General features: G+C 40.8%; 2 protein-coding genes across 9 annotated transcripts in view; one reads left to right on the plus strand and one right to left on the minus strand.

Annotated features, from left to right (window-relative positions):
• The window catches only part of RFC1 (replication factor C subunit 1), a 78722-nt gene extending 73631 nt beyond the window's left edge, over positions 1 to 5091 (plus strand). Inside the window, exons 22-25 of the mRNA XM_034771257.1 lie at positions 942 to 1087; positions 1909 to 2122; positions 2562 to 2753; positions 4495 to 5091. Coding sequence (XP_034627148.1) covers positions 942 to 1087; positions 1909 to 2122; positions 2562 to 2753; positions 4495 to 4578 — 636 coding nt within the window. The 3' untranslated portion in view covers positions 4579 to 5091. The remainder of the gene's footprint in view (positions 1 to 941; positions 1088 to 1908; positions 2123 to 2561; positions 2754 to 4494) is intronic.
• The window catches only part of WDR19 (WD repeat domain 19), a 126322-nt gene that overhangs the window by 17239 nt on the left and 89486 nt on the right, over positions 1 to 19597 (minus strand). For 4 of the 8 annotated variants that reach the window (XM_034771253.1, XM_034771254.1, XM_034771248.1 and 1 more), the window contains 8 exons: positions 17073 to 17169; positions 15179 to 15303; positions 12905 to 12986; positions 11108 to 11258; positions 9430 to 9553; positions 8350 to 8426; positions 6909 to 7033; positions 5898 to 6070 (listed from right to left, as the gene is read on the minus strand). In XM_034771253.1, coding sequence (XP_034627144.1) covers positions 6919 to 7033; positions 8350 to 8426; positions 9430 to 9553; positions 11108 to 11258; positions 12905 to 12986; positions 15179 to 15303; positions 17073 to 17169 — 771 coding nt within the window. In that variant the 3' untranslated portion in view covers positions 5898 to 6070; positions 6909 to 6918. Of the gene's footprint in view, positions 1 to 5897; positions 6071 to 6908; positions 7034 to 8349; positions 8427 to 9429; positions 9554 to 11107; positions 11259 to 12904; positions 12987 to 15178; positions 15304 to 17072; positions 17170 to 19597 lie in introns of those variants that run through there. The other 4 variants (XR_004645816.1, XM_034771250.1, XM_034771252.1 and 1 more) reach the window with 1 other exon arrangement.

Below are 19597 nucleotides of genomic sequence, written 5' to 3' on the forward strand. Positions count from 1 at the left end.
CTGAGGGACAGGGGTGGGGTGGTGCACAATTAGTTGGGCTGATGGCTAGCACACCAGATATATCTGTTGCTCTTAAGTGGTTAAAATACTAGGAAATATGCATTTCCTTTGCAAGGGATACTGACCTTTTTGCACTTACTTCTAGAAACATGCCAACGTACAGGGATTAAACTAGTCCTTTAGATTTAATATTGAGAGGATGCTGGCCATAATAATGTTTAGAATAAGAAAAGATATGGGATTTTTCTTTTGGTGGATATGGTGCATTTTAGAAGTTTTAAAAATGAGAGAGACTTAATAATCCATCCCATTACCACTGTAGGATTGTCTCCACGTTTTCTTTTGCTTTGCCCAGTCTAACTCTGCCTGTATCCAGGGATTCTCCATCACTGGCACTTTTTAAACAAGATTATTTTTCTAAAAGATCTGCTCTAGTTCAAATAGGAATTATTTTGGGGAAGTTTTTTGGCTTGTATTATGCAGGAGGTCAGACTAGATGATCACAATGGTCCCTTCTGGCATTAGAATTTATTATATGGCCTCCTCCACTTCCCACTGGAGATTATTCCATAGCCTCCAAGATACCCTGTGGGTATGTCTGGACTGTGCTTAAAAAAAAAAACCCTAGCACTGAGTCTCAGAGCTCAGGTCAGTGGGCTCGGGCTGCATGGCTAGAAGTTGCAGTTTAGGGACTCTGGCTTGGGCTGAAGTCCGGGCTCTGAAATGCTTCCCTCTCACAGGGTCTAAGAACCTGGGCCAGTCATAGGTCTTTCATTGCAGTGTAGACATACCCTATATTTGTATAGGTCTCCTCTATCTTTAACTTCTACAACATGCCACTATTGGTATTTTGTATTTTCAGTGTGTCACTTCAGGAAATCCTGGTGCCAGTGTTAAACATTTACTTCTGAACTGAATTTCATGTGTACTTCACCTTTCAGGCCATTTATTCGAGTGTTCTCCCTGGGGAGCTAATGAGAGGTTACATGTCACAGTTTCCTAACTTTCCAGGCTGGCTGGGGAAATTTTCATCCACAGGCAAACATGATCGGATTGTTCAAGAACTGGCAATGCACATGAGTCTCAGGTAATGCAGATCTCCCTCTGTGCTTCCCAGTGTACACTGTTTTGGGATGTTTGTTCTTACTGGTAGTTAATGATCTAAAAGAGAGCTGAGTTACATTATCTCTTGCTACAGTTAAGAGGAACTAGGTTCTGGAGAGCAGCAGGTGAGGAGAGAAATGAGAGGCTGATGTCTCCTAATAGGAGAGAGGGCACCAATAAGAAAGGAGAGCAAATGGATTAGGGACAGGACTGAATGGGGTTTGGGAGAGAAGGTAACACTGGTCTTGGGAGGGTCAGAGCAAAATGTGTGGAAAGCAGAAAAGCCTCTATTTGCTATAGGTTTCTCCTTTTAAAATTAATATTAAAAGGTCCATTAGAGAGAGGGTAAGGACACAGATACATGTGCTTTGGCTGGCAATGGTCACATTCCAAGAGCTTAGTCATAGGCTTCCAATAACACTGGGCTAGCACTAAGGTGGTCAATAGGCAGACTATAAAGCAATTTTTGTATAATCAACCATTAAAATAGTTTGAGAATATGATTTTATTTAAAAAAATTGTGGTTTGCTGTGGGATGCCCCTTGCTAGCTAGTCCACTGTAACTGATACTGTCTGTCCAGGGCCCTAATCTGGATATCTTACGGCAGGGGCATTTGTAATTATTCAGCACTGGTAGCTCCATGCCGAAATGCAGCCTGCATTATGGTGTTCCTAGACACTGCTGATTCTTAACATGGTGAGAGCCTATTCATGAGGGTGTATTTTGATTTGCACTGGGAGCTGACCTTTAGGAATGAGCCTCAAGGAAATCCTATTTAATGCAATCTCTCTTCATTTGGCAAGAACCCACACCAGCAAGAGAGCCGTAAACATGGAGTATTTGTCATACTTGCGGGATGCACTTGTTAAACCCTTGACAAGCTTAGGAACAGAAGGTGTACAGGATGCTGTAACATTCATGGACTCCTACTGCTTGATGAGAGAAGATGTTGAAAATATTATGGAAATATCCAGCTGGGGAGGCAAACCTAGTCCCTTTTCTAAACTGGACCCCAAGGTAAAATTCACTAGTTACATTCTGCTATTACCTCCTTCTATAAATGTATGGTAATTCTTTGGCCTTATGAATAAAACACAGAATAACATCCACTGTGCCGTGGCATTGGGACAGGACATGGATGGCTGAAGCAGGTTACCATTTCTGCTCCCAAAGTTACAATTTTGAAAGCTGATCTATAACCATGCTTTCAAATATTCATTAGCCAAGTGACTGAATCTCAAAGAAGAAATACAGATTAGGCCCTTAATCTGCATTTTAGATGCGTCCTCCTGTGTACTCCCCACATTCCTTTCCCTGATAGCTGTCTCCTTCTCTGCAAGCCTTAGGCTACAGATACTCTTCTCTGGGGGAGTCCTTGACCAGATCATAGCTTGGTTAGCCAAACAACAGGGAGTCTTTAATCTAGTGCTTATAATGTCTCCTCACCCCTGAACAGGTCAAAGCAGCTTTTACACGAGCCTATAACAAAGAGGCACATTTGACACCCTATGCCCTGCATGCAGTAAAGACTTCTAAACGGCAGCCAGGGCCCGGGTTGGCTTCAGAAGTGAATGAAGAATTGAATGCTGATGAATTGCAGTCTGATGAGGATGAGCAAGATCCTATTGAAAGTGATGCAATGATCAAGGTAATGCTTCCAGCCAATAATAGAGCAGTGTAACACCAAGGAAACCGATCTGTCTCCTGTGAGAAGTTGGACCATCTCACCAGGGACTCGAACACACACTCGCTGGTTTGCTGGATGTTTAACTTTGACTCTTCTAAATCTCATCTTGTTGCAAATAGGGGAGCATTTTCTGATGGTAGGTTTGAAATTTTGGCTGGAGCACTGTAGTCTAGGGTTATCATACGTCCGGTTTTTCCCGGGCATGTCCGGCTTTTCAGCAATCAAACCCCCGTCCGGGGGGAATTGCCGAAAAGCCAAACATATCCGGGAAAATGGCGGCCGGGCACTTCCTCTCCTGCGGCGGCTCTGCTACGCTCCTCCCCTCTCAGACTTTCAGAGCCGAGCTGCCCGAGCCAGCGCTACCGGCTTCGGGCAGCCCCCCCTGCCTCCGGACCCCGAGCCGCCGGCCAGGCACTTCTCCTACCCGGCTCCAGCTGCTCTGCTCCGGCGGCTCGGGGTCCGGAGGCAGGGGGGGCTGCCCGAAGCCGGTAGTGCTGGCTCGGGCAGCTTGGCTCTTAGGGGCAGTTAGGAGCAGGGGTCCCAGGAGGGGGCAGTCAGGGGACAGGGAGCAGAGGGGTTTAGATGGGTCAGGAGTTCTGGGGGGGCTGTCAGGGGACAGGTAGGGTCCTAGGGGGCCAGTTAGGATGTGGGGAAGGTCTCAAGAGGGGGGAAGCAGGGGGAAAGGGGGGGGGGGGGAGGGGGGGGGGTTCTGAGGGGGTGGGAAGTGGGAGGGAGTGGAAGGGGCGAGGCTAGGGCAGGGCGGGGCTCCTCCTGTCCTCTTTTTTGATTGTTGAAATATGGTAACCCTACTGTTGTCTAATATTCAAGTAGCACATTTAGGGTCTCACGTCACTCAGCCAATTTTCAATTTGGTGTTTTTCTGTTTGTAATGCAATTGAACACCTCATCTGATCAATTCCACAATTTCAGGGAATGCTTTCGGCATCAATAGGACAGACGTTGCCCATTTTGGTAAAAATCGGAAAAGCAAAAGGGCGACTTGCAGAGCTCTTTGCATCTGGTTGCCAGAGCCAGCACTTTCAATCAGCTCTATGAAACAAAGAAATTGCTGATGTCTGCAAAACATCTGTGTTGCTCTTTGGCCCAGTACAGTTTAAAATGTTGTTGCCATCCTGAATAACTTATCTCCCAGACAGAGAAGAATGAGGGGGGAGGTATAGAGCCCCTACTAGGGTGACCAGATGTCCTGATTTTATAGGTTTTCTTCTTCTTGTGGCTGTGGACTCTTTTCAAAACGGCCTTTTTAGCCTTCAGAGCCTTGGATTTTGCCTCTGTCTTAGCGGGGACAGCCTCCTTCTTCGCCTTCGGTGCCATCTTGGGAAAAGGGACAGTCCCGATTTTTGCGTCTTTTTCTTATATAGGATCCTATTACCCCGTCCCGATTTTTCACACGTGCTGTCTGGTCACCCTAGCCCCTACTGTGCAGGAGATGGAAGGGTGGCACACAGGGACGGAATGGAGGGATGCAAGGAGCCCTGGTATGTGCAGTGAGCTTTGACAACAGCAGTAATGAAGTGAATGTCTCTGGTCCTTTTTGACTTAAGTCTTTAGAGGTTTTATTTAGATTGACTGCTTCAGGATCAGGACACAAATTGGAAGTAACTAATATTATCTGTTTATGATATCCTTCCTTTAGACTTGGCATGGCACACTAAACCTGCATTTTAAATTTTATTTCCAGCAAAAAAAGGCAAAGTCTTCCAAACTGTCAAAATCAGCAAACAGAGAAGAAACAAAAAAAGGAAAAGGGAAAGGAAAGAAATGAGACACTGAACTGTTCAATACTGACTGAGTACATTGGGTAACCACTCTAGCTTCGGACACAGCTTTGCTTGCCCATAATACCCACTTTCTGGCAGTGATCCTATTGCAGCTGGAAGGGTAGAACCAGTGGGCTGAAAATGCTCCTCTTATAGAGGTAGTGTGGCTGCTTTGCAATCCAAATATGCATGGGTGATGTAAATGTTAACATGCTGCAAAGTATAAAAAAGATTGTAAACAAAATGCAGACTTTAGTCTGCTGCTGCTGGAAGGTCACCTGTAAATAAGCACCAGTTGCAGCAGTAGCATGTTGAAAGAGGGGCTTAGGTTCCTGCCATTTATACTAATAGTCTTTCTTCACAGGACTTTGAACCTTTTTTACTAAATCTCTGCTATTATGTGGTGAAATCTTGTACATAATGCAAAAAATTTAAATTGCATCTTTCTTTTGTACATTATAAAACTGCAGCAATGTATAAAATTGCAATAAAATTAGTTTCACAATTTTTTTTAATTATATTGGGCTTATTCAGGTTTCTCCCCCCTTTTCATAGCTTGAAGATGGTATTTGTCCCCAGCAGGCCCTCATAACAATCTACCTCAGCTTTTGGGGCTACAGAGTGTATTGGAATTTCTTCCCTGGGTTTTGCCTTCCACCTCCCCCTCATTTTGTTGAAGGAGAGAGGCATGGAAAAGCTATATCACTATATATGTCACTGCTTCTGGGAGCTGCTTGAGGTAAATGTCACTTATAGCCTGCACCCCTGAGCCTTTCCCCAAACCCCTCAATCCCAACCCCAATTTTGTAAGCTGTCATGGCCCCACCCCTGCTCTATAGTGCCCTTACTGCATTTGTTCAGGAAAAAAAAACCCAAAGCCTGATAGCCTAATATGCTCTTACCCCCTCCTCCCCCATTGAATTTCTAGCTCAAGATTCCTAAGCAGTGTTGTGGAATTTAAACACCAATGTCTATATTGCAACAGCAACATGGAAATCTTTACAATATCTTAAGTTAGAAAAACGTTAAATGGGTATACCCCAAGGTCCTGAGGTTAGTGTAATGCCCTCTTTATTATGCTAAATTTTACTTCCTTCAGCTATTTGTATTGCTTATCCACATCTCCTAGCTATCAACCCCTCCAGTAATGAGTTGCCTATATGAACACACATGGAAGCAGTCACACCAGAGCTGTAGAGGAAATTCTATTGGTACTATATATACTCTTAAATGAAGTGACAAACTTTCATATGCAGCAGAGAATGCTGAAACAAAGAGTTAGCACTGTTCCCGTTTGTGCTGCTGAAGCTGAACAGACTTTAACTTTAAGGGTAAAATTGGATTTATTCTGCTTTCAGTAAATATTTAGTTAATTTTTATATCACAAAATAGAGAACAGAAATGACAACTGCTCAGGTATTTGGGGGGGAACAAAAATCCACCAAACTGATAAGGAGCTTCCTTAATGCCACAACACTCCAGAAGGACCCAATCATTCTGAAAATGAAAAGGAGCAGTTACTCAGTCTTCAAAATAGAGGCAACTGTACCAAACTGACTTTTTAATGCATTAACAATAAATAAATTGCTTGTCAATCTTCTAATATGAAATTAACGTTATTATAAAACTGAACCTCTTTCATAGTCAGGATTGATGTTTAAATGTACTACAACTAAAGTAAAATATTAGTCTGCTGCTTATGGTGACAATTTCTTTACACAGTGGGTATTAAGCACTTTTGAAAACCTACAGGACTGTAGGTACAATACACTAATTACAGCTCTCACGTAAGAATAGTTGGTATCTGAACCGTACTAAGCTTTGTCCACTTGAACTACAAACAAACCAAAGACTTCTATTTTCGGGTACCAGAATTGGGATGTCAAATACTGGATTCAAAATGTTAACCAGTACAGTATTTACTGTAAAATAGGCTAAAGAGTGAATTAATGGCAGCAAGTGATGAGAATTTGGTTGCATTCTTTGAAGACTGAGCATTTCAAGCCAAAACTTGCTACCTGAGGTTGTCAAATAAGAATCAAAACTAATGGCTTGCAGTGCCTTCTTGCTATCCTGTTTATCACATTGATAGGTTCTCAATCTGCTTCAGCCTGTAGGCACTACCCTGTGCTTGGTGTTGCACATATTCATCTTTGATTGTAAACTTTGTAGGGCAGGGAACACCATAGAGTTCCCATATAAACACGCACACTTAGCATACTAAGTTTTGTAATTTTGTAATTTTCCCTAAAGTTCATCAAGCCAGTCACTGTATCTTGGCTCATTTCTTGCATATCTTCCTAGGGTTTGTTCTAGAAGTGGCAGTAGCACTTACTTGAATAAATTCACTGTTCCATTTCTTCTGGGTTGAGATATGGTGTGCAGTCAGCTATCTTCTTAAGATGGACAATGCTAACTCCTTCTGAACACATTGGACATATATTTTCACTCTGCAACATGCTATTTTAAAAGAAATATTTCAGGTCAAATTACATTCCTGACACCATTTTCAACCACATGGTGTTGGGCTTGATGCAGGAATTAGTGGGGAAAATTCTATGGTCTGCTATGCACGCAATCAAACTAGGTAATTATAACAGGTTTTAAGGCCAGAAAGAACTATCAATTTTAGTAGGTGGGGAGGGAGAAAATGACACAGTTGTAAGATGTCAACTACAGTAGAACCTGAGTTACAAACAACCTCTGTTTCAGAGATTGTTTGTAACTCTGAAATGTATGCACCTTTGAACAAAACGTTATGGCTGCTCTTTCAAAAGTTTACAACTGAACATGAGTCAACACAGCTTTGAAACTTTACTATGCAGAAGAAAAATGCTGTTTTTTTTTTTTTTTTTAGTTCAATAACACAGAACTGCATTGTATTTGCTTTTTTTGGGGGGGTCTCTGCTGCTCCAGATTGTGTGCTTCTAAACCAGATGTGGGGTTGACTGGTCAGTTTGGTGTTCGTAATTCAGATTCTGCTGTAACTACTTATAATTTGGAAAGAAGGGGTTTCATGGATGCTGCTATAGTAAAGCACATAAAGCTCTTGGAAGGCTGTCTAGCCCACTACTGTATTCTAGAGATGGGCTATGTTAGTAATTCTATTTAAAGCTCCAGTCTCATTTGATAAATCAAATATGCAGTCTTATGGCTATCCAGGTATGAAAGTAAAATATGCAAATCTAAAAAGAGAATATTGAAAGGGAAGGCTTTCTACTGATAAGAGTTCTGTTCAAATGTCAGTAATAAGCACTAATTGAGCTGAGGAACTGCTCCTACTTCCCTGTGACTGCTAATCAGGAGATATTCCCTTGCTTAAAGCAGAATAACTGAGGTCAAAGCTCTGCCAAGGTACATTCTTACTCTGGAACCAAGCATTATGGAGAGTGTGTCTGTCGGGTGGGGGAACAGCTGCTTTGGTCCCTTGAATCTTAAGGGGACCACATCAATAGTTGGGGCTCCTCAGGCCACTATTGGTGTGTTTCTGCACTGCCTCTTTGGGGATGGGAAGGAAAAGTGTTGGGAAGTTGCAGAAGCCCATTTCCACCCTTGCTAGTTTCTTTCAAAGGTTACAACACTGAATCAGCTACTCCGGTCTCTATTTGTAGCATGCATTTGACACGCCCAAATGTGTTCATGCTAAGGTAGCGCTATGGTGAAAGTGTAAATGATGGGCCTTCAGAATGAAAGGCTTAAAGCTTCTTCCTGTGGAAAAGGGTCTTTGCTATTAAAAAAAAAAAAATCCTTATTCAGCAGGAAAGATTCCAACTTACTTTTTGAACTCAGAGTGCAGGGCAGGGAAGTCACAATTTGGACAGGCTGTCCAGTCATTTTTTACCATATGCCGACCCTGCAGGTGAAAGTTTTCAATGATTAAACCCAATTGTAAGTATTTGCATCCTAATCAGCATTCTGACTTCAGCTCTGCATCTTAATTCTAAAAAGTTTCATGAAAAACAGTGACACGAACTTGTAATGGTATCAAATACCCTACAGCGTGGCTAGATTTAATGCTACTGTACTTTATTTTCAAGCGACCATTACATGAGATTAATCATTTGGATACTTCATTTTTGCATCTATTGCTGCATGAATAGTGCTGTGGATTTTAAGAAGTTCTGAATAAGAAGATGCAGAATTTCATTACATTTTTCTGCTATTTGTATTTCTCTCTTCTTCCCCTCTTTTTGGCAAGGGACAATTCCATGACAATTACTGAGTTACCATTTTAAGCGTTTATAAACAGCAGTCCCAGATATTTACCAAAAATGTTGGGGCTTTTTTTTATACTGGAGTTTGTTCTAGGTACAAGATTTCACTTGCTAATCATGCACACAGAAGGCACCAGAGCTGTGAGGTCATCTGTTTGCATACCTCCTTATCCAACCTGAGATCACAAAGTTGCAGGCAAAGCAGCAGTTTTTGTGATAGTCTGCTTAGAGTGAGACAGCTTCCTTCTTGTGTACACTCAATTTAAAAAGGTTCCGTAAATACATAGATGTTACATCTTTGGAACTCTGACATTGTGCACAGCAGTCTTAATTGAAAACAAACTCCTTTCTTTCCCTTACCATACACCTTATAATTTCACTATAAAAATTCATTGGTTTCATTAAATTTTAGCAATATAATAGTCAGTTATTTTGTGTTCTCATTTAAACAATGGGGATAGAGACTGGACAAATGTGTTTGAATCAATTACAAATTTAGATGAATGTTACTTATCAAAACTGACATTTTAAGAAGGGGGAAGAGGCAGACCTTGTATACAGTGCTAAATACTAAAGGAAGCAGTCTCAAACAGTGTGCGCGCGGGGAGGAGAGGAATTTGTCATTCAATTTAAAATACTTACAGTTGCAATGCAATATGGGAGATTGTTTTTACATCCAGCGCAGAGGAGTTCACACTCTGGGAGCAGGAATTCACAGTATGGGCATGGTGTAGTTGGCTCTTCTGCCTCAGATGTGTCTGGTCGTCTAGAAATAAGATATGAATCTGAATTAAGTACAAGAAATCCTTCACAAAAAAGAAGACACCACCATATTTCTGTAAAGAGCAAAACATTAATTTTTTGGAGTAATGTACAGTTTCTAGTTAACAATATTTTGTCACCTTCCCTCTTCACCAATTTTCCCTTAAATACTGCACATATTTTCCTTACGCTGTCTAACATTGCAAGTGGGCCCTTAATGTGAAGCATTTATTTGCCATTAAGCAATGTTGATCACCATTTTGAATTCTTAATCTCTCAAACATCTCAGTAATAAATGATATGTGTATATATATACTATGTAATATCATCTAATCTTACTGTTTCTTAGGCACCACTCACCATGATATTTAGGTGTTAAATATTAGAATTTTTAAGCTTCAGAATTGTAATAGTTGGACTATAGTTTCTGCTCAGTGGAGCTGCAGTGCATAAGCTCTTTTTCAGCAAGTATGTATGGTGGTGAGGGATCCTGATCCAGACTCTACTATAAAATGTTTAGATTATAACTAATATGAGGACAGTGAGAGGGACACTTAAAATTAGTTTTTCTAAGTGATTTATCTATAAAGTTCCAGAACAGAGTATATCTAGAAAAGGCTTTGATCCTCTTTCATAGCACTTTCCATTTAGCTTAATACATCCTTTCCAATGTCTCAGCATAATGAGCTTTGAGAACAATTAGATATTTTCATTAAAATATTTTATAAAATTTGGCAAGGTTCAGATTTTGTACCCTGATTTTATTCAGCTGGACATGAACTATTTCAGTTATATTGACCAGAGCAGTCAAAACTACTCCCACAAGTTGCAAAAATTCTGCTTTCAATTTCCCCCATATAACCCTATTGTCTCCAATAGGGTGTCCTGAGTATAGCAGAGCAGTTTGGCATGCTGGCTGGGAGATATCTACAGTGGCACCTAAAAAGCAGGCCAGGAGCTTTAGACGTGTAGGATAAACACATCATCACTATTATCTATACAGTATTATTATACTAGGAAACCAGGTCTCTGCCTCTAAGAATCTGTGGTCTAAACAGATTACAAAGAAGGGGGAGGGAGAAGGAATTTGAGAGTTTGCCTTTTTAACTTTGCTATTTATCCTTGGCCTTGTCTCCCTTTTTTTTGTTTTAAACTATTGTCTTTGCATCTTTCTACAAAGTGCTGTGCACAGTAGTGATGCTGAACAACTGACTCCTGAAAATACAAATATAGGAGAACTACTACGACTTCGTCAGTTCAATTCACTATAGACTTTCACACCTGTGCAAAATGGGTGTAAAGCATTGCAGCGGGTTTGGTAGCATTTTACACCCACTTTGCACAGAGATAAATGACTATACCACATGCAAGACAATGAAAAATAAGGGCCTCAGTCTTTAGAGGAGTTGGAAATTATTAACCTCCCAACCTAAGGTAAGGATTATGGAAAAATATCTAAGGAAAAAATATGTAAATGTAGATTTTATGGAGGAACAATAATGCTACAGATAAAGTTGTTTTGTTGTCTGCACTTATAAATCATATTAGCCTCGCTCACCTGACCATTGCTTCAATCTTCTTTTTGTATTTAAGATCTATTTTATTGCGGTACTCCGGTCTCATCAACATAGCAGCAAAACTGAAAGCTGAGTTTTTCAGTCCTGCTCTATGACACTCAATCACTGTTGACGTCAGGATTGGGACAATGTCTGCAATGAAACAATGGCAAACATTCATCTACCACTAGCAATGCTAAAAACCTTAGCAATCGAGCAAACAAGGTTGAGAGGCTTTTGAAGAAATTCTTTACTCAGGGCACAGAGCTACATGGATTTTTAGTACTTGTAGTTCCACATAGATATGCAGGGTTTGAAGGGATCTCAAAAGGTCACCTAGTCCAGCCCCTTGTACTGAGCCAGGATTAAGTATAGCTACTCCACCTTCTTTAACCTGTTCTTAAACTTCCAGAGACAAGGATTCCACAACCTCCCTAGGGAACCTGTTCCAGTGCTTAATTATCCTTATAATTATAAAGTTCTTCTTAATATCTAACTTGCTGTCAAGTAAACCGATTGTTTCTTGTCCTACCCTGGGTGGACATGTGACCAGCTGTTCTCCCATACTTTTTATAAACAACCTTTTACCTATCTGAAGACTTACATTCTCCCCCCAGTCTTGTCTTCTCTAGAATAAACATGCCCAGTTCTTTCAACCTTTCCTCACAGGGCCTGTTTTTTTTTTTAAACCTCTTGTTTTTGTTGTGCTTCTCAGGACTCTCTCCAATCAGTTCCCATCTCTCAAAACGTGGTGCCCAAAACTTGACACAGTAATACAGCTGAGGTCTCACCATTGCTGAATAGAGCAGAACAATTACCTCATGTGTCTTACACAGGACTTCCTGTTAATATATCCCAGTCACTGGGTTTCCTCTCACTATGGTGCATTTCTGAGACTGAACATATGACCTTGGGGATTGTTAGATTACCCCCACCTCTCCCAAATATGGTCATGGTTCACCTCTTACCATAGCTCTATTCATAGCAAAACATTCACAGTGTCTCTGGACTGATAACTTAGGTAGAGACATCAGTGACTGGGAACTTGGGAGCGAACAGTCGAGTATAATTTCTGTCACAATGTGTTCAAGAGTGCAGGAGTTAGTGTAGCTGGCTGGTGCTGGTCATGCAGAGCAGCCTCTGTGTAGGCAGGTGAAAAGTGAACATGTGGTGTAGCTATATGTACTGTCACTACTGTTGTCATATGTGAGAGGATTCTGCATGTAGCCGTTTCTCAAAGAAATTTTACCTTTGGTAGGTAACAGTATTCCCTAGACAGAGTATAAGGCATATAGCAGTAATGTCTAATTACCAAAGCAAAAAATGAAAATTTTAAAGGTAACTACTATATAACAGTGAGCCAAGCATTAGCATCTTGCACTGTACTTTGTCCCAAGCAAGGATTGCCATAATGGTAAGACTCCCTGGCCTTGCAGTACTCTCTTGTACTGAAGATGCTGTACATTTGAAAGAAGACATGAGTTTTGTGGCAAGGTCCCAGAGTTGACCCACCAATTACATATGATATTGAAACTGTGGTTCATGCAACTTAATACCGCAACCATTTAGCAATTATTATGGTTGAGGACACACACTTAGATAGCAGTATTGTGCTCATCTTTGTAAGGCCTTCATACCTATGTGGCATGCAGCAAAGCAGGTTTTCCATGGCAGGACAGGTTTAACTTTGAACAAAAGAGTAGTAAAAGATATGCACAACAGTAGCACAAGAGGAAAGTATCTCTGATGCACTGGATAGTTAATTCTCGTATGCTTTTTTGTGGGTGGACAGCACTTACGTGATGGGAACTTGCTGATGTTGTTGGCTACACGAATAAGCATGCGTGCACCCTTCATGTGATCTCCACGTTTAACATGAGTCTGAAATAAAACAAGTGGGTATATTTACACTACAGATTACAGCAACAGCATTTGGAGGATCTGAAACTACTAAATGCTTTGGCCACTCTATACTTAGAGCCCTGCACGGATAAAAAAATGTGGATTCGCATCCGCCAGGATCAACCCGCGATATACTAGCCATCTTTTACCTGTATCCACAGCAGCAAGCTGTCTCACAAGGGCTGGGGGGAGGAGGGTGGAGAAGTGAGTGGGGGGGGGCAGGGTCTTGCAGAGAAGAGGCAGCAGGAGGGTGGGGTTTGGGGGTATGGGGCAGTGCAGGGGCAGGGTCTCAAAGGGGCATTGCATCACATGCTGCTCCCAGGGGCTCGCTAGTGCTGGCACACTGAGTGCAGCAGTGCATCTTGCATCACAATCCTCATGGCCAGGCCTGGGAGCGTGGTCAGGGCTACCGGGCTGGGCCATGGTGGGGACGCTGGTGCTGCCTGAGGGGCCCAAGTTGCTGGGCAGGAAGTGGCGTGACGAGTGGGTGCTGGAGAGCCCCGACTCTGACCTGCCGCCCAACCCCAGCCACTGATTGCTGGCCCCAAGTGCTACACTTGGGCCAGGCGCCTCAGGTGAGTAGAGCCCTGTGTGGTTGTATCTGCATCCGATCCATTATCCACAAAAATGGTCCATGGATATGAAGTGGATATCCGCAGATTTGCAGGGCTCTCTCTATACTGTACTTGGTATTTCAGCTAATCTTAGAACTACTTGTTACCGTAGCTTCTCAAACTTCCGTAACTTTTTCTCCTTTGGGCTTTACCTCTCTTAAGCTTTTATTAATTTTAGGTTTTATTAACAACAGTTTATAGCCTGTAGCTGCCAGTAAGACTTTTCCATGGACAAACCTCCAAGTTATCAGCGAATCACTTGTGGATTTAAAGGTTGTCTGATAAGATTATTAAGGCATCAAACCATTCTAAAAGATGCTGGGCCAAACTTTCTGTTGGCAGTGCACTGATGCAATTCTACTAAAATCAAAGATAAATATAGTCTCTCATACACAGCCTACAAACTTAAGTTCTCTGCCCACATATTGTAGTGGGATACATCTGATGTTTTGTAACTTAACCGCCTGAAAACCTCCACCATCTATACTGCCAAAATAGATACAGAACCAGTAAGGGGAGGCCCACAAATATTTATGGATAGAGACCTCTACTAGGCTCTATGTATCAGGGGGTAGCCGTGTTAGTCTGTATCTACAAAAACAACAAGGAGTCTGGTGGCACCTTAAAGACTAACAGATTTATTTGGGCATAAGCTTTCGTGAGTAAAAACCTCACTTCTTCGGATGCATAGAGTGAAAGTTACAGATGCAGGCATTATATACTGACACATGGAGAGCAGGGAGTTAGTCTTTAAGGTGCCACCAGACTCCTTGTTGTTTTTACTAGGCTCTATGACACCTATATGTCTGCCTCACTACTTATTTTCTTTGGGCCACTGGAGGGGAAGATGATGTGTTTTGGGGAATGCTATTTAGCCCTCTTTATCCTCTGAAAGACACGGTCAGTGAGGTATATATTGGACCAACTTCTGTTGATGAAAGAGACAAGCTTTCGAGCTACATAGAGCTCTTCAGGTCTAGTCTTTATCCTCTGGCATTTTTATAGGGCATCTCTCTTTCCCCCTCTGCCCCAACTTGAGGTCTTTCTCAGCGGAGGACTCCTTTGGTGCCTCCATTTTCTTATGACCTGTCCCTAAGCCAGCTGAAAGTGCTGACTGTTTTTGAGCCTGCTATCTCCTAGCACGGGTGAGGAAATGGAAAGCCACGGGCAGAGCAATGAAATCTAAGGAAGGAGAGAGGCAGGCTTAGCAGCCCCAGCTATCTCTAGTAATTGTAAAACTACAACCAGATTTTTATTTGATCCCAGTTGCATAGGATAAACACAAGGACCCGAGCCATGTAACAGAAACCCAGGGCTGAGTAAACCGGAACTTTTGCGACTATGCTATTCAATGGTATAAAATGACTGATAGGCAATGAGCTCACTGAATGGAAATGGAATATTATTGTAATTAGTGCATTTACCAACTTCCATCTGTATGTACTATCAACAAATATGCCAGCATAATTAATCTACACAGAGCAGCCATCTATACAATTTATATAAATATTGCATAGAATTTGCTTCATTAAATCACTAATTCTGAATCTGCATTACCTTTACTAAAATATAGCTGTGTAGAATCATAAGATTTGTAGCCATCTCAGAAGGAATTTTAATTTTCTGGGTTTTGAGTTCTGAATACATACTAAAAAGAACATCATGTGCATTTCGGTAGTTTCCTTTGAAAGAAAAAAGTTAACAGTAAATGTAATTTTTCACAACAATGCTCTTACACAAGGGATATAATTAAACTCAATTGTAGGCTTTTAACTATAATCTAAGAAGAAAATTTGCAAGTCAATTTGTCTGGAAAAATCACAAGTACCTAGATGCCTGCTACAATATCCTAGACAATACTAGTTTAATAGCTAAACGGAAAAAAATCAGTGTGACATGGGAAGAAACGTAAAAAGTAGGACATATGTGGAACAGCTCAAAGCACATGTAGATCATGATTTTATCTGCTGCTGTCCCCTATTTTAAAAATGGAAGTTGGAACATCCATTACTTTTCCAATTAAGTACAAAAGAGTAGTTTTAGGGCATCCTAGGATGGATTTCCCATCTTATTTCTATAATTAGTTAAATATCAAATACAGTTGTTATTTGAAGTTTTAGTTTAATATCCTTCTAGTGTATGTCTGTATAGTACTTTGCTAAATTAAACAGGTGGAAAAAGATTTCACTTCAGATCAATTAAAGCTTAAAAGTGGAGGCACCACATTTTATTATTTCAGGATTACTGCTATATTTTCAGGTTTAAGGAATTTAGGCAATGAATAATAAAACCCTTGAGCCTTTATGTTCCATGCTTACATCATGAGCACATAACTGTTTTTCACTGCTGTGGTGTAGCAGACCTTTGACCCTCAGTGCCATGGGTCTGAGATTTTCCAACCCATTGCAGAACAGCAGACTGATAGCTGTTAACTTGCCCAGAACGTGATTGTCCTCCTTGCCCCTGAGGCTGCTGTTTTTCTTTTAAAAACATTTCCCATAACTTATTTTAAATTAAAAGAAAATAAAAAGTTATTCTAGGACCATTGCCTGGACTAGAGCAGGGAGCAGCCAATGGAGGAGATGCACTATTTTGCTTCCCAAACCCCTTCCTCGTTCATTTTATTTTTCTCTCCCTTCTATCTAAAATCTAACCAACCACTAAAAAACAAGTAGCATAAAAAAAAAAAACCCTTTAGAAGTCTGTTCTTTTAAAAGCAATCATTACAGATGAAACTCCTACTAAAATCAGTGTTTGATGTAGCCAAGGACTGCAGGATCAGTCCCTAAATTAGAAGCCATGTCTACCAGCCACTGCAATTAAGGAATAGGCCTCCATTATGGGGAAAGGTGAAGTTCTAGGTAGTCTCTACTAATAAATCTACTGGGAATGAAATAAAAGAAACGAAGAGACTCTCTCCATGACTTTCCAATCTCACTTTCCAAAGGGCTCCACGTACCACCATCACTAGGGGTACATCTATACTGCAATTAAAAACCCACAGCTGGCCCATGCCAGCTGACTCAAGCTCGCACTAAGGGGCTGTTTAATTGTGGTACAGACATTTTGGCTCAGGCTACAGCCCAGGCTCTAGAATCTTGTAAAGTGTGAGGGTCTGGCTGCAGGCCAAGCCAGAATGTCTACACTGCATTTAAACAGCCCCTTAGCCCAAGTCAGATGGCATGGGCCAGGCACGGGTTTTTAATTGCAGTGTATACACACCCTATAAGAGTGCTTTAAGCTCCCATAACTTCACACTTCCAGATAAAGACCGGATATAAGAGAAAATTGTTGGTACACACAAGAAGGAGATCTTTCTAAAATTAATATATGCCCTTCTTTGAGCACACTCCTACGAGTGGTAGTATCTAAAATATTTCTGGGATGGAAAATGGAATCCTGTTGTCACATCAATAAAAACAAAATAAATTAAGAGTATTGAGTGACCTACCTGCAGACTGCTCCTCCCTGGCAATTATTATGGCAGTTCGGGCAGCTTCTCTGTATTGCTTTAGTGCCATGTACAAGCGGAACAGATACTTGGCGTCCTTAATCAGAACAATACAAAAGTAATTTTGCTAATGGAACATATACTGCTGTATCATCTTCTAGATCTTAACCTCTCTCCATCTCAAGCAAATGTCAAGAGGCAGTTCAGATTTGTTTGTGAACTCTGGGGCTTGGCCATACCCTGTCGGCCTGTGCATCGTGTTCTCTGCCTGTGGCAGTGCAAACAAAACTGTGATTCAGTACTCCCACTTCTTTCATTGCTAAACTAGCTTTTTTAATATTTTTTTGGGGAAGTAGTGAGCAGAAATCTCTCTTCCCTTCTCTCCATCAAGGAGAAATTTTTACTGGACCTCCACCCCTGGATTAGGATTGTTTCTAAACTTCTCCTCAATAAGTCCCAAACTGCTCTTGGATTGAGGAAGAGGTTAGTTTCAGGAAGGAAACAATCAGGGGAATTATTACATTCTTAACAAACAGTACATGAAAATACAGTTGAAAGATATCCCTCTTTCAGCTGGAATCTAACAGTCATGTAAATCTGCTGATATATGAGAACTTCTAAAATACATAATCTGCTTGAAAAAAGTTGAAGAGAAAGCACATTGATCATGAGGTGACTAATACTGAAGAAATTGGACAATGATTCAGCTAGTCAATCAGAGAAGTTTTTGAAATATACCTATGGGGTTTGTTTCTGCTTTTTGGTATTCTACAGTAAATTTGTAGTGGAGGAACAATTATGAAAAAAAAAGTACACAACTTTTATCTTACAAGAACCTTTTAAATAATTATAATTGAGTTGTAATTAAAGAAACTATTGCAGAAAAGTACTGATGCTAAAATATTGACCTTGAAATTCTGTTCTGTATGGCTCATTGCAATAGCCCCTGATTCAACAGAAGATAAAGAACAATGGATTAAAATTACTCCTTTTTTTAGCTGCACCTGCAAAAGAACAACAAGGAAGTCTAAGTGGATCAGAAGCAGGAAGTCTGCAGGAGAATGCGTGGGTCCACTGGATTTATCATGAAATAAAAGGAGCAATTTAAGGAGGTTAAGGGCAGTGCAGAGAAGCTTAGATGATGTTTTTAAATCAGTCTTCACCACTGAGGAAGTTAGAGAGACCTTCTCTTTTCAGGTAATAAAAATGACGTACTATCAGATACTGAGGTATCAAAAGAGGTTGGAATAAGATGAGAATAAATTAATGCCAGATTCTGCCACCTTTACACAAAAATACCACCTTACTCTGCCAGAAACCCCTTTGAAATCAGCAGTACTTCTCATGGACTAAGATACTATTTTGCTTGAGTAAGGGTGATAAAACCCAGCCATTAAAGAGTAGTAAGTCACCAGAACCAGATGGTATACAGCCAAGGGTATGTCTATATTACAATTAAACACCTGTGGCTGGCCCGTGTCAGCTGACATAGGCTTGCAGGGCTCAGACTACGGGGAGCCATGGGTGTTTAACTGCAGTGTAGATAGACCCCAAGAGATGAGTAGGAATTTAAGAATGAAGAGGCTGAGCCGCTATGAAAAATATGTAAGCTCTCATTAAAGTCAGATTCTATACCAGAGGACTAGAGGGTAGCAAAGGTATCCATCTAGCTTTAAAATAGGTGCTAAGGGGTAATCTTAGACATTACAGCCCAGCAAGTCTTACTTCAGTACCAGGAAAATTGGCTGAATAATTGAAGAAAAAAAAAATTCTAGAACACTTAGATGAATGAGATATGATAGCAGCAAACTAGCACAGTTTCGGTAAAGACAATCATGCTCTATTAAACTACTAGAATTCTCTGAGTAGCAGCAACAAATAATGGATAAGAGAGAACTAGCTGGCTATTTATATGGACTTTCAAAATGTCTTTGAAAAAGAGCCCTCACAAGAGTTTATTAAGGAAATTAATAGTCCTGGAATGAGAAGCTAAGTATTTTAGAAACAGTCTAAGGACATAAAACGAAGAATGGAAGTAAATGATCAGTTTTTGTAATGGGAAAAGATTAATTGCAAAGTGTCACCACTGTTGTTGATATATTTTTTTTTTTTTACTGTGCTGGAAAGGGTAGTGAGCAAATGGGTAGAATTTGCAGATGACGCGACAATATTTAGGTTAGTCAAGAAGGATGAAAACTGACAAGGGACCCTGACAAAACTAGACAAGTTGGCATAATGACAGCTGACATGCAAGGTAATGCAAATAGGAAAGAATAGTTTGAATTACTTATACACATTGCTGGGTTCTAAATTAACTACAATCCACTCATCTAAAAGACCTGGGTAGCATTATAGACAGTTCAACAGAAACCTCTGCTCAATTTGTAGTAATCATAAAAACAAAAAGCATTAGGATATATATAGAATGGGACAGAAAATATGATAATGGAATTATGTAAATCAATGGTGTACCCTCCCCCAGAATACTGCATTCAGCATATCTCAAAAGATACACTGTGGAAACA

This window comes from Trachemys scripta, chromosome 5 (genome assembly GCF_013100865.1).
Source record: "Trachemys scripta elegans isolate TJP31775 chromosome 5, CAS_Tse_1.0, whole genome shotgun sequence".
Taxonomy (NCBI): domain Eukaryota; kingdom Metazoa; phylum Chordata; order Testudines; family Emydidae; genus Trachemys; species Trachemys scripta.